The 14,563-nt window shown below is 38.9% G+C and overlaps 2 protein-coding genes across 3 annotated transcripts in view; both read right to left on the bottom strand.

Annotated features, from left to right (window-relative positions):
- The window catches only part of MAP7 (microtubule associated protein 7), a 239,671-nt gene extending 235,965 nt beyond the window's left edge, over positions 1-3,706 (bottom strand). Inside the window, exon 1 of one of the 2 annotated variants that reach the window (XM_069077289.1) lies at positions 3,409-3,706. In XM_069077289.1, the coding sequence (XP_068933390.1) occupies positions 3,409-3,481 (73 nt within the window). In that variant the 5' untranslated portion in view covers positions 3,482-3,706. The remainder of the gene's footprint in view (positions 1-3,408) is intronic. The other variant, XM_069077288.1, reaches the window with a different exon arrangement.
- A 7,126-nt stretch (positions 3,707-10,832) lies between these two features.
- Positions 10,833-14,563, bottom strand: part of MAP3K5 (mitogen-activated protein kinase kinase kinase 5) — a 292,350-nt gene continuing 288,619 nt past the window's right edge. The window contains exons 28-30 of the mRNA XM_069077285.1: positions 14,186-14,298; positions 12,412-12,488; positions 10,833-11,638 (exon numbers count right to left, since the gene is read on the bottom strand). Coding sequence (XP_068933386.1) covers positions 11,578-11,638; positions 12,412-12,488; positions 14,186-14,298 — 251 coding nt within the window. The 3' untranslated portion in view covers positions 10,833-11,577. The remainder of the gene's footprint in view (positions 11,639-12,411; positions 12,489-14,185; positions 14,299-14,563) is intronic.

Raw genomic sequence — 14,563 nt, 5'->3', positions numbered from 1 at the left:
TGAAATACAGCTATAAAAATTTATCAAGAAGTAAATTTTCATCGTTTTCCTACAAGGGTAATTAGATCTTCAAATTATATCTTTAATACTGTCTTTCTATCGACTGGGTGGATTTGGCACATGCAACTTCAGCTGAGTCATTTCTGTAAATAATCTCTAGATACTCTTAGCTCCAGAGACAAGAAACAGGAAAAGTACATGGGATCCTCTAGTGGTGGAATCTAGACAGTGTTTTCAGTAACTAGTCAATTCTAGTATGTTTTCTGAATTCTTAATAGCCTTCATTTTAACCTATAAAAATATCTAAATGATAAATGGGCTAGTCTCTTCCCTCAATGCAAATAATACTAACAACTAAAATTTGTATTCTATTTCACTATTAATAATAATAATTGTTGCTGCTGTTATTTTTATTCTAATAGATTTCCCTGTCCTTTAACACATGCCCTTTTTTAAAAAATTGGATACCTTGAAACAAAATTGTTCATCCTGGACTAAAATAAAACATCTATTTAGTTCTTTGTTTGCAAAAGGTTCCTTTAGTCCGCACAATTTTGTGAGTAAGTACTCCAAGCATTGCTCACCATTATCTGAAGAAATGGAGGCGAAGACAGATTAAGTGCCTAGTCCACTATAATGCTAAGTGGAAGAGGAACTGAGACAGGCATTCAGGTTTCCTGAAAACAAGGATGGTATTATTCGGATTGCACCATGCTGCCTCTGCTGGTATCAATGGAATTAACAGAAGAAAAAAAAAAGCCCAATAACAAAGATAGTATCACTTCGATTTTTGTAAGACTAGGCTTTATAAAGTGCCTTTTACCAAAAACACTGCATTATCTCTTCTCTCACTGATGAGTAGCGACAGATAACATAATTATTTTACAGATATTACATTTCTTATCATTTTATTCCAAATTATTGAAATCATACTTCCTGCAGCTTCTTCCACTCATTTATTCAAGACCAGTATAATTTATTATTGTGTTTATTTTATGTTGTATTTTCAATAAACAGGGTTTATTTTCAAAGCAGTAATTCAACTTTGTATTCAATAAACTGCTTTAAAATTAGACCAGGATCCTTGTAGATTATATACAGGGAAGTTTAGTGACAGATTATGCTCTCGATAAGCATAATTAAGAAAGCAATCAAATATATCTCTCAACCAGATCTTGCCAGGAGGGCTGCATTTGGAACCTTTCAATAGTAATAAAATATTAGAGAATAAAAAGAGAGAACCTTCAAAAGAGGGAAGACTTGCAGCTGCTGGGTGTGTAAAACATGAAATATTATGTCCAGGATGATTAATCACTAGAATTGAGCTCACATGTCTATCACATGACTTAAAGCAGGGCTTGGTGAACTTCTGCACCTCCCAAACTTAAGTTAAAAGATCAAACTCTTTGAGCTGTTATAAATTCAGTGACTTTTTATGTGCATTAAGACAATGCTGTCAGGTTAAAAAAAAACAACCTGCTTTCTTTGAAAATACTAGTCCTGTAGTGACATTTATATTGCCAATAATTATACCAAGAGAGGCAGCCTGACATAATGGATACTGTGCTATAGACTATGGTTCAAATCTTATCCAACACATTCTGATTTTGAGATCATGGACAAGTCACTTAATTTCTCAGTGTGTCAGGCAATTTAAAAGACTTGGCTGCATGATGGGAGCTGTGATGGTAATTATCCACATCAATGGAACCACAGTTTTGGACCAAAAAAATCCAAATTATATCTAATCTGCAAATATCTCTAACATACTTATAAAAGGTACTCAGAACTAGAAAAGCAAATAAATGTAACACTAGAAAAATTTAGGGAAATATGATGTTAATGCTTTCAATTAATTTTAGAAAATAAAATACACTGGAAAGACATATGCATATGTATATGTATGATATCTTTTTAGACAGAAATAGACAATCGTTTTTATTGAAGGAGACTTAAAACAACAGCATTTTATCCTTTATAAAGCAAAATATTTCATTGGCATCCTTCTGGGTTGGTGCAAATATTCATTACTCATCACTAGATCACCAATTATCTTAAAGTATCTGGCACTGAAATAGCTACCAGTTTATTCCTCTGTATGTATTTTTGAACAAGATGTTCTCAGGGAGATGGTAAAAAGTGCTCAACATTTCCGGCCATAAATAAATATGTATCAGCCTAATGAAATAGGGTTCCCTCCCTCCCTTGAAAAATTATGTTCTCAAGGGTAAAAATAACACTTTATTTACCTTAAATAAATGAGTAGGCTGTACCTAGCCTGCCCTCAGGGTGGGAACTTAGGTGCAGCACCCAGTTCATCGGGATCCCTACATTAGCCATCCCCTTTCCCCACCCCAAAACAAAATAATGATTTGCTATCTGGATTTACATATTAAAGACAAGCCAAACCACATTTCAAGAGACAATCCAGCTTCACCTAGGACAAGTTCAAGACCACAAATGAGTTTCAACCTCAATTATTTTTTACTGATTTGGAAGTCAGTTTCCACTGGCAGCATCCAAAGTGGATCAATCAACAATAAATGGGATTTTTCATGCTGCAAAACATTACACTGGGCGGGACAACAAATTCCTAAATTTCTATACACACGTCTGGAAACTAGTGGTTTCACTCAAACTGAAGATCAATTTTAACCGGCTGCATCATCATTCTATTAGTCCCTGCTCCCCTTCCCTCTTAAATTCAGGAAGCATCCTGATGAGGAAAGAGAAGGTCCAAGTTAAGTAAGCCTAAACCGATCTCCTTGGACTACGTAGGGTTGAAATACTGGGATCCAGAGTGTTTCTGGGTAAAAAGAAAAAAAAATACCCAAGAAACAAAACTCGACTGTACCTAACCTGCTTCTGGGGACGCGCCGCAGTCCCAGAAGCTGTTTAATCCTTCAGTTCATAAGATTCTTATTCACACCTGTACGGGGTTTCTTTTAGGGATACGGTTTCCTGCTTTAATTGAATTAAACCCAACACCCTGGGGTAGGAGGAGAGCATTCACCCCTTCCTTCTCCATTTCCTCCGCTCGCTGTCTGTGGCTTCCACCTGTTAGCTGGAAAAGAGAAGGCTACTAGGCAAGGATCGATTGGCCACGGGAGGGGATGACCTCAACCGAGGGAAGGCATGACGACGGCATCTAAGAGTGAGAGGCGGCGACCACCCCACTCTCCCCTCGTTGCCTCCCCCTCCCCAAGCTAAGCGAGAGGGGAACCAAGAAGAGCTCCCCTCGCCCCGAAGCCCATTCCCGGGAACATTCCAAAGAAGGGGGAGGGGAAGAAGGTTGGCCTTTGCAACGTTCTAAATAGAACTCCCCGCACTGGTCACCTGCCCACCTCCCCGACCCCGATCCCGCCCCAGCAGGGGCTGGGGGCGCTCCTGGGCCGTCACCTTTCTCACCTGTTTCGCTCCAGGAAGCGCCGTCGCTCCCCCGGTGGATGTTATTCCCTCCGCCAGCTCCCAGCTCCGCCATGGTGCTCCAGTGACGCGTCCAGGGAGAGCCGCTCCGCCCTCTTCCCCTGTTTCCCTCTAGCCAGTCCCCCGCCTCCAGGGCGCAGACAGGTGAGCGCCTAGAAAGGGAGGAGTGTGGAGAAACGTAGGCGAGAGCCCAGCAGCCTAGCGCAAGGGGAGCAGCGGCGCCGCCCTCTCGCGGACAGGTGAGAGATTGCAGGCGCTCAGAGCGAGTAAGATCCGTTGGAATCCGGCACTTTTAGACCTAAAGGGCTTAGATGTAGCCCCACAGTTTTCCCAGTCAGGGAGCAGGCGGTGCGATTGTCCACGTTACGTCCCCAGGTCACGGATAATCCAGTACCGGTTAGGAGTAATCGCCCGACTGTTTCGACTCTATCTACTGTCCTACAGGGTAGTGTCAGTGTTCACCTGGGTCCAGACGGGCTGGAGTTCACTGGACCGGTTCCTACGTGGAAAGCCTTGGCGAAATGCCACACAACCCTGAGATCTGATATGTCACTCTGCCTTCTCCAGGGCTACTTCTGAAGACTCGATCTCCTCTCTGGGTCTTGGGACTTAATGATCCCCATTGTTCGCCGACGAAGCATGGCACTATTATTTGTTGCGACAAAGATTAAAGAAATTGGTATTTTCCCCTGCCCCCCACATTGTCTGCTCCAGATATTTTTAACTTAAACCGTCTTGTGCTAACTTAGGCTTTGTCTAATAAAATGAGAATGAAAAGCAATATCCCCAGACAACTGGCTAGGAAAGCTGGAAACAGATTTGTGCGTTAGCATGCAAAAAGCACCCAACAAAATGTTTAAAACCTCGTGATGTAGTCTACATGGTAAATGGAAACAACACTGAGAAACAAAAGGGGGAGTGATTCATTTCTGTTTAGTTACACAGAAATACACACCCACTCCTTCAGGTTGGCTGAGCACAATCCAGAAAAAGCAGAAAGACAACTGCCAATCCTTTAAAATCCTTTTCAAGTCCTGGTCGGACAGAGAATGGTGTTGGATTTACTTCTGGGGAGGTTAGTTCTCACGATTTTTACACCTGGGGCCTCTAGATCAAATTCTTAACCTTTTTTGGGTCTGGTGAAAGACTACTGGCCTCTTTGGAAACTTGGTGAAGCCTACGGACCTCTCCTCAGAATGTTTTTAAAGAAATAAAATGCAATACATAAGATTACAAAGAAAATCAATTACATGGAAAATTAGCTTAAAATTTTTTTTAAATACATGTTATGTAATTCACAAACCTCCTAAAATCTATGTGTTGATCCTAGGTTAAGAATACCTTTTTTAGAAGTTTCTAGAGCTCGTAGAATTAACCCTATTTTTTATCAACTATCTTTAAGTTGGGGCACCTAGGGGGCTCAGTGGAACCAGTGCTGAACCTGGAGTCAGGAAATCTCATCTTTTTGAGTTCAAATGTGACCTCAGACACATACTAGCTGTATGACCCTGGGCAAGTCACTTAACCCTGTTTGCCTCAATTTCCTCTTCTGTCAAATGAGCAGGAGAAGGAAATGACAAGACATTTCTTTGTGAAGAAAACCCTAAATGGGGTCATGAAGAGTTGGACAAGATTGAACTGAATCTGATTTGTCTGATTTAGCAGTCTGGTGCGGTGAATACAGCTGTCCTCCTACATCCCCCCCCCCCCCTTCCGCCAAGGAGGAAGATACTGTTTCAATTCCACACTGGTTGTGTGATTCTGGGCAAGCTGCTTGTCCTTTCTGTGCTCTAAGCAGTTAAGATTATTAATTGCAGAGAAGATGCTGACATTGGTAGAAGGAATTTCCTCAGTTCCCTAAGAATGAAATCACAAATCCAATTCCTATTCTTGTCAAAGGTGTAAAAGATTTTGGAGGTCATCCAACTCTTACCCAAAAAGTAATCCCTTCCTTTACAGCACTCCTTTTGCTTGAAGACCTCTAATCAATGGAAACTTTTACTACCTTCCAAGGAAATTCATTGAACTTTTGAAAGATTCCCAGTGAGTGTGGACCCCTTCCTTCCAAAGGCAACCCATTCTACTTCTGAATAATTTAGATTTTAAGGAATTTTTCCCCCTTGAATCAAGCCTAAATTTGCCTTCCAAATACTTAAAAAAACAAAAAGAGAGCTATTGAGCTCACTCTGTACTTGACAATCTTCTCCAAATCCCCAACAACCTTTTATTCTTCAAGCTCCTCTGTGGTGGTGGTGGTTGTTCTTCATAAAAGTGTGCAAAGTCATCAGTTATATTCTCTCCTCCAGAGTCAACAAAGTCCAGCAGCAACTAAAAGTTCCAGATGACTGGAGATGGTGAAGATGCAGGGGAGGGTGGTAAATATTCAACGCTCAGAGCAGTGCCTGGCACATAGTAAGCACTTAAAAGTTTATTGATTGATATGAAATTAGTGTGGTGTAGGTGGAAAGACCTTGGAATAAGATCTAGGTTTGAGCTATAGTTCTGCCACTGGACCACTCGGCCTCAGTTTCTCCAACTGGTAAATGAGAAAATTACTTGTATCTCACAGGGTTGAAAGATAATGAATGTTAAGTACTTTGTGAACACACACACACTCTATAAAATGTAAGCTATTATTCACTTTTCATACACAGGTGTTTACAGTATAGCAGATTGGTGAACTTGAGAGTGAGAAGACCCAGTTTCTGTTTTTACATTTACCAGATGTGTGATTACTTAAGTACCCTAAGGCTCAGTTTTTTCATCTGTGAACTGGGGATAATGCTACTTTCCTGATAGGGCTGTTGTGGAGAAAGTGCTTTGCAAACCTTAAAAAATTGCATGTGATATATACATGTATATGCACAAACACATTTTGTATAGCAGTTAAAAAAAGATTTTATAATTGTTTCATGTGTCCAAAGCTATCTCATAAATGGAAATTATTGTGGAACTTTTTTTTTTAATAATCTGGAGTGACGGAAGGCCTGGGCATACACATTAGGTGAGTAACTTTTCAAAGTAGTATCAAAAAGGAGATGTCCGTCATGGTTTGTCCTCAATAAGTTCTCTATATCTCTAGAACAGTTTTATAGACAAACTAACCTCTTTTAGCAGGCTTCCAAAATCTAAGTGTCCTTTTTATAAACCAGGTTTTCTACTAATAAAGTCATTTGAATGTGAGCTAAGACCTAAGAGGTTCTATCTTTCAATTGAATTAAATAAATGATTAAACACCTTCCTCTGTGGGCATTCAAAGAATATTGTATTATATGAAACTAAATAATGAATATCTCAAGTAGAACCTTGGAAAGAATGCTGATCCACTTCTGGTATACCATATCAGAATTTCCCAGAAAGTGCACTTTTTTGTCAGAAAGAAGTCTAAGTCTTCTTACTGAAATACTTTTACATGCTATTTTTCTTTGGTGGATATGGATGTTTTACCCATCCTTCTGTATTTCTATGCAACTGCTAGATTATCCCAGGTAATGATAGCATTGTAGAGTCCAAATTCTTTAGTCTGATATTCAAAGCTCTCCTGTATCTGGCAACTACCTACCTCCTCCCACTCCAACCTTATCTCCACTACTCCAGCCAAACCAGTCTAGTCCTTGTTTTCTGAATGTTATGCAGTCACATTCTCCACCTTTTCATTTGCCAAGTACTTCCCTTCCACCCACCCTTAGCTCATGTTCCTGGCTTCTGCTTTAAACCCCAATCTGGTAGTTTCCTCCTTGTTTGGGAAAGAAATGCAACTAAGCCCAGAATGTGACCAAATCACCTCTGCTACTCTTAGTAGGATTTTTTGTTTGTTTGTTTTTAATGTTTGGTATGCTAAGAATTTAGTATTACCACAACTCCTTAAAAACTCTTTTGGGTTCTTGTAGCTATTATGGCTCTTTGCAATGAAGTGTGTTTCCATCTTGTACCATTATGATAATTATATCACTTGCCTTCCAGGGTTGTAGTAAGAATCAAATGAGAGAATAATTGCAAAGAGCTTACACAGTGTCTGGCACATAGTAAGTACTATATAAATGGTAGCTGTTATTGTTATTATTTCAAGGCAGCTACAGAATTCAGTGGACAGAGTTAGGAATTGTAGTGGACCTTGAATTGGGAAGACTTGAGTTCAAATTTGACCTCATGTGACCCAAAGTAACTTAACCTCAGTCAGCCTCAGCTTCCTCATTTGCAATAATGGGGACAAGAGTACCTACCTTCCAGGGTTTTTATGACTTTCATTTATTTATTTATTTGTTTGTTTATTTATCTATCTGTTTATTTAGTTAATTTTTATTTATTTATTTATTTTTGCTTTTTGGAGGGGAGAGGGCAGGGCAATTGGGGGTTAAGTGACTTGCCCAAGATCACACGGCTAGTATGTGTCAAGTATCTGAGGCTGGATTTGAACTCAGGTCCTCCTGACTCCAGGGCTGACTCTATTCACTGCGCCACCTACCCACCCAATGACATAATATTTATAAAGCAATTTGCCAATCTTAAAGTGCTTTACAAATGCTATTACTGTGAAAAAATATTACATTGGAGATTTTTGAGGGAGTGAAGTATATAGTATTTGTTGTTGCTGCTGCTCAGTTGTGTCTGAATCTCCGTGGCTCCATTTGGGGTTTTCTTAGCAAAGATAATGGAATGGTTTGCCATTTCTTTTTCCAGCTCCTCTGATAGACGAGGAAGCCAAGACAAACAGGGTTAAGTGACTTGCACAGGGTTACACAGCTAGTTAAGTGTCTGAGGTTGGATTTGAATGCAAGAAGATGAGTCTTGGGGTGGCTAGGTGGTGCAGTGAATAGAGCACCTACCCTGGAGTCAGAAGGACCTGAGTTCAAATCCGGATTCAGACACTTAACATTTACTAGTTGTGTGGCCTTGGGCAAGTCACTTAACCCCAATTGCCCCTCCAAAAAGAAAAAAAAAAGATGAGTCTTCCTGACTTCCGGCCAGCACTCTAGCCACAAGGCCACCTAGCACCCTAGTGTACCCTACCAACATATACCAGACATGGTGTATACGACAGATATCATACGGTACATTCTATACGTTGTATACTACAGATACCATATTGTGAATTCTACACATAGTATATTACATATTTGCACGGTGTATAAAGTACATATAAAGGTTATATATGAGTATATATAGTAAAGCATATGTAAAGATTATATATGAGGTTAGTATATACCCCATAGCATAATACTATATATAGTCATTTGACATCAAAATGATGTCCTTTTGGTCTCCCTCAAGAACCAAGGACAACCAACCAGTATATATCTTACCATATGCAGACTATACTACATAGAATACACACAGTAAATATACAGATACTAAATATAATAGCACATGTCCATTGAATGGTACATATATGTATATACTGTTATATTTAGTATATAAGTGCTAAATATGCATGTGGGCATATTAAATATGTAGTCAATACATGTGTCTATGCTACATATAGTATTTGCTAGAATAGTTTTTCTATGAGGTTAGTATATGCTGATAATTTATATACTACATAAGTATTATGTGTTTATGTACTATATACATAGTATACATGCTTCCACAGTGCTACTTATAAGATAAATACAACTAAAATATTTTTTAAAAAACATTATAATAAGTCACTTATATCTCACATATTCCAATTTATTAAAGATGACCTTTATCCTATGCTACAGGTAGGATTGACTGCATGTATGCCAAACATATAGTAAATTCTACACATATACCTAACATATATATTACCCTTCTCTACAGACCCCTAAAGATATACATAGCACACATACACATATATTACATGGAATATGTAAATATGCCAAGAGAGTAGAAAGATATTAAATATATGCTATACATAAAATATATGAGATTACGATACAGTTTGCTGATTATTTCACGTTGTCATGCTTCCAAGACAATATTCTTCAGGGGCAGAAACTATATTACATGACACAGTAGATAGAATGCTAGCCTGGAATCAGGCATACCTGAGTTCAAATTCAGCCTCAGACACTTACTAGCTGTGTGACCCTGGGCAGGTCACTTAACCTGTTTGCGTTTCCTCAGAGATTATTAATAGCTCTTACCTTGCAGGTCGTTGTGAAGATTAAATGAGATAATAAAGTTCTTGGCATAGTGTCTAGAATAGAGTGGGTACATCGTAAGTGCTTGTACCCTACCTCCCACCTCCCCCATGGCATCTCATATGGGCCTCCTTTGTTGCACAGTGACTGTTGACTTGTCCAGACTTTTTCTGGCTCATTAGGTTGTCCCTGTATATTTTGTTCCTTCTCCTGCTGCTATGACTTTGCCCAAGTAGTCTAGACTTTTGAGTCCCTCAACATTTAATACTTATGGTTTTGTCTTTATCTTCTCAGTGCTTATAGCACAATGCGTGGCACATAGTAAGCCCTTTATAAGTCACTCCACTCTTCATCTGCTGCTCTGTTTGGTTCCAAGGAATGAGATATGCCTCCCAGGATGAATGGAAGTAGCTAATGCACTACTGCATGATACCTGTAGTATACAGTACGTCTGGCATATGTGTGTAGGCCATACTGTATGCTAAAGCAGCTAGGTGGATCCATGGAGAGAGCACTGGGCCTCATCTTAGTGAGTTCAAATCTGGCTAGCTGTGTGACCCTGGGCAAGTCACTTAACCCTGCTTTCCTTAGGTTATTCATATGTCAAAGGAGCTGGAGAGGGAAATGGCAAACCACTCCAGTATTTCTTCCAAGAAAACTCCAAATGGGGTCGCAAAGAGTCAGACAGGACTGAACAACCAACCACACCTCATTCTCATACTTCTAATTCAGCCTTGAATACTCATCTCTTTCCTACCTGCCTCAGCCTCCTCTCCCCTCTGACTAGAAGGCTGGAGCTCTAAATTCCTCCCAAAGCTTTCCTTTATAGAGGCAGGTGTGGGACGTCCAGCTCATCCCACTCTCTATCTGCAGCTCAGCTCCCATGCCCTCCTTACCCCATTCCCCATCCCACCTCCCAGCTTCCTTTCTTGTGTAGTCTTCCCCATCAGACTGTAAGCTCCCAGAGGTCAAGGACTGCTTTCTTTTTCTTCTTGGTGTCTCCAGTGCCTAGCACTGTAGGGCCTGACCCATTGGAAGCCCCTAATAAATGTTTATTGACTTGAATATACATGGTAGCCATTATGGCTGTTGTTGATCTGACTTCAGATCCACTGATCTTTCTGTTGAACCACAGTTTGCCTGTATCTTTTCCTGAGGGGGATGCTGGATGGTCAGTCATTCTGTGATCTCTTACACAGAACCTACATTACATTAAATGTAATAGGTGAGCACATTGGCTAAGAATTTCACCCAACAGTTAGTCTGATTTCACAAAATGAAAAAAAAAAACTCCAGGCAGAATTTATCAAAAACTATGTTTAGATTCTTTTTACTTTTAAGAATGTGTGTCACAATAGATAGCTTTAGAACAAGCTAACATTACTATGATTCAGGCATATACAACTGGTACAGTTCAGTAGTACATAAACAACTCTAAAACAAATGTACCATAGACGAGAAACTTAAGTTACAAAAACTATACAATATTATAATTAACATAAACTAGGAAGTAAAAACAACTGCTCACAGATTTCTGCACACTTAAAAAATAAGCTTTACACAATAATTGAAATTATGAATGACTACTATAGGGTATTAGGATATGTTACAAACGTAAACCTAACAAAAAAAAAATCATGGTCACATTTTGCTTTTGTTCCAGTGATGCACAATTATATGAAATGTTACATCTCTTTTGTGTGAAATTAACATTTGCTTCTTTAAAGGATCATAGCTGCTAGGATAAAAATACGTCCCTGTGTAAAAAATGTTCAGACTGAAAGATTCTTTAAAGAGAGTCCATGTGAATTGTAGAAATTTAAGCAGTTAGGAAGCTGCAGTGTTGTTTGTAGCATTGGTAAACAAATACTGTATTAAAGTGCAGGGTCTTTCTTCTCCTTCACCTCTTCCAATTTTCCCTCCCTATCCCACCCCCGCCTCCCTCCGCCTGCCTGCCACCCACCCTTCCTCAAAACATCAGTCCTGTGCTGGGTGAATTTCCAGAATCTCCACTAAACAGCGGAGAAATATTGAGCCACACACACGGTCAAGGTTGTTTTTCTCGAAAGTCAGTAATAGCTTTCCACAGTGTACACAGCATTCCTCCCCTGGGTAAAAACATAAAACAAACAAGTGTATAGGCTTTCATTTCCACAATGCCCTCAATTCTCTATATAATATGGTTTCTTAACACTGAGTTACTATGATAAGAAAAGGCCTGGATTTAACTTCCTAATATGATACTCTGTATCTTTTTTTTTTGGCCCCTGGCAACCCCCAAATTTATCCTCATCCCACTCCTTACCTCCTTTACCCCTCTCATCCATAGTATCAGGAAACAAAACAACTGAAAATTTGAAATTTGACATTTTTCAAATCAGCCACTCTTGGGAAGTGGCTTTTTACACGCTCACTCTAATATAAAGAACTATTTATCAGCAACTAAATCAGATATAAACTTTAAAAATGATTAAGGACCATCCTCTCCATATAGGGCAGCCAGATGGTGGAGTGGTTGGAGGACCAGGCCTGCAGTCAGGAAGATGAACCTTCTTGAGTTTGAAACCAACTTCAGATACTTATTTGCTGTGGAGAAGGAAATGCAAATCACTCTAGTACCTTTGTTAAGAAAATCTCAAATGGGGTCATGAAGATGTAGTGTAGTTTGTCATTTCCTTCTCTATCTTACTTGACAGATGAAGAAACTGAGGCAAAGAGGGTTAAGTGACTTGTCCAGGGTCACACAGCTAGTAAGTATCTGAGGCCATATTTGAACTCAAGAAGATGAGTCTTCCTGACTCCAGGCCTGTCTCTCTATCCACTGCAATACCTAGCTTGCCCCCACTGTATGCCTTAAATAACAATCAAAACAGTGTGTTACCTCAGCCGCAGGCATTTCAAGTCATCCCGAGTGACATAATAGAGAACATCAACTAGAGTATAGTCTTCAGCCAAAAACTGAGGGGAAAATAAAAGAGATATAAAAATAAGGATTTTTAAGGCCTTATGAGAAGGTCTATAATTTTATTTTATTTTATTTTATTTTGCCTTTTGGAGGGCAATCAGGGTTAAGTAACTTGCCCAAGGTTACACGGCTAGTTTTTTTGTATGGGTGTTAAGAGTCTGAGGCTGGAACCTAAGTTGGGTCCTTCTGACTACGGGGCTGGTGCTTTTACTCACTGCACCACCTGGCCACCCCTGAAGGTCTATAATTTTAGACTATACTATGGTAATTATTTTTAAAGGAAATCAAAGAAAATTTAGCATAACTCTTCATTACTATGGAATTGAGGGAAAGTTTTTTAATTTATTAAATTTTTACTTCATTAAAAGGCCGAATTATAGAATATCTTTAATGAACCACACAGTCATTTATTAATTCTATGCATATTCAGTAAGGCTAGCAAGGTGTGGCCATCTAGGAGTCCCAGGGGAATTGTCAGCATGTAAATATGTGCTTTTCTAGTGATTTTCAAATGTTTACTGTGTTCTCTTTGTCAAATGGGCTAAACGTTATCAGCACTTCAATCAGTCAACATTGTTTAATTAGCAGACATCTCTCACATAGAGAAATATTTCAGCCATGCCTGCATCCAAATAATTACAAACTTCACAGAAATAATGTCTGAATTAATGATGTGCTTAATTTCATATGTAGTTTCTGATGAACATGGTCTTGTTGTAGGTTGTCAGAGATCAGAGGTGCTTCTATGTGAAGAGGAGTGTTAATTTGGACCCTGATCAGGGGCATGAGAATTTTTTGTTTTTGATAGCATTAAAGTGCTATATATCTCACACGTGGGGTGTATTTTTTCCAGTCATTTATCAATAACTTGAGAAGTTGCAATTTTCTTTTTTTCTTCTTTTTTTGTCTTTTTTGGAGGGGTGAAGGCAGGGCAATTGGGGTTAAGTGACTTGCTCAAGGTCACACAACTAGGAAGTGTTAAGTGTCTGAGGCCACATTTGAACTCAGGTCTTCCTAACTCCAGGGCAGATGCCACCTAACTGCCCTTGAAGTTGCAATTTTCTAGAGCTGATCTAAGTTTTGTCTGATCACTCAATAGTTTTCACTTGGAGTATGTGGTGGAAGAAAGTGGAACAACCGATTTCTGATAATTTTATTTTATATAAAAATCTGGGATCTTGACAATATCGTTCTTGTAAGAATGCTGAGTTAGCACAAAAGAAGTACTCTAACTCATGCATCCTATAAGAAACATGCATAGAAACATTTAGGCCATTTTCATTTATGCTGGTTATTTCTAACCCAGAAAAAATGTACAGTGAGAATCCTACAACTAGGTATATTATCCTATTTGACTATAAGGAATTGCTTGTGCATGTATTAAGGTTACCAATTGCATTTCTGTATTAAATAGTAACAAATATTTGTTGCTCTAAAAGGTCTAAAGGTGCAAAGAAATTAAACAATAACCTCTAAAATTTCTAGCGTCTATCAAAATATTTCTTAAGATGTGGGACTGAATTAGACACAAAAATAAATACTTGTTATTCTTGGATTTACCTACCCATGCTGCCTCTTCAACCTTTTTCTTATCTGATGTTGGAAACATGATTGAAAATTTTCTCCCTTCAACCCTCTGGCTCTCAAAAGAGTAATAGTCATCTTACAGATTCCTAATTTTTTTTTTTACCCTGCTTATAGTGTCCTCATCAGCTCCCTTCTCTCTCAGCCAGTCGATAAGTTCAGAGTCTTCAGCTCCGATGCCAGGAGAATTTAGGCGACAAACATACAGTCCAGGAACATCTAGGGAAGATGTAGTTTGTAAATATCTAGTTTCTACACCAGGTGTACTTCATATATTTGGATATCGGAGAACCCTGACCTTCCAGTTAGAAGAATTTGAATGAATATTTTCCTAGGTTTTCACCCAGTCATCAAAAATTATAATTAGTGGAAACAAAAACAAGTTGGATATATATGTGTGTACATATACATATACAAACACATATATATATACAAAAATATATTTGCTTTATATAATATATACACAAACATATGTATAGATATG

This window comes from Petaurus breviceps, unplaced genomic scaffold (assembly GCF_028583685.1).
Source record: "Petaurus breviceps papuanus isolate PSGF00001 unplaced genomic scaffold, PetGlider_PUasm1.0 90977, whole genome shotgun sequence".
Taxonomy (NCBI): Eukaryota; Metazoa; Chordata; class Mammalia; order Diprotodontia; family Petauridae; genus Petaurus; species Petaurus breviceps.
This window is presented reverse-complemented; position numbering and strand designations above follow the sequence as displayed.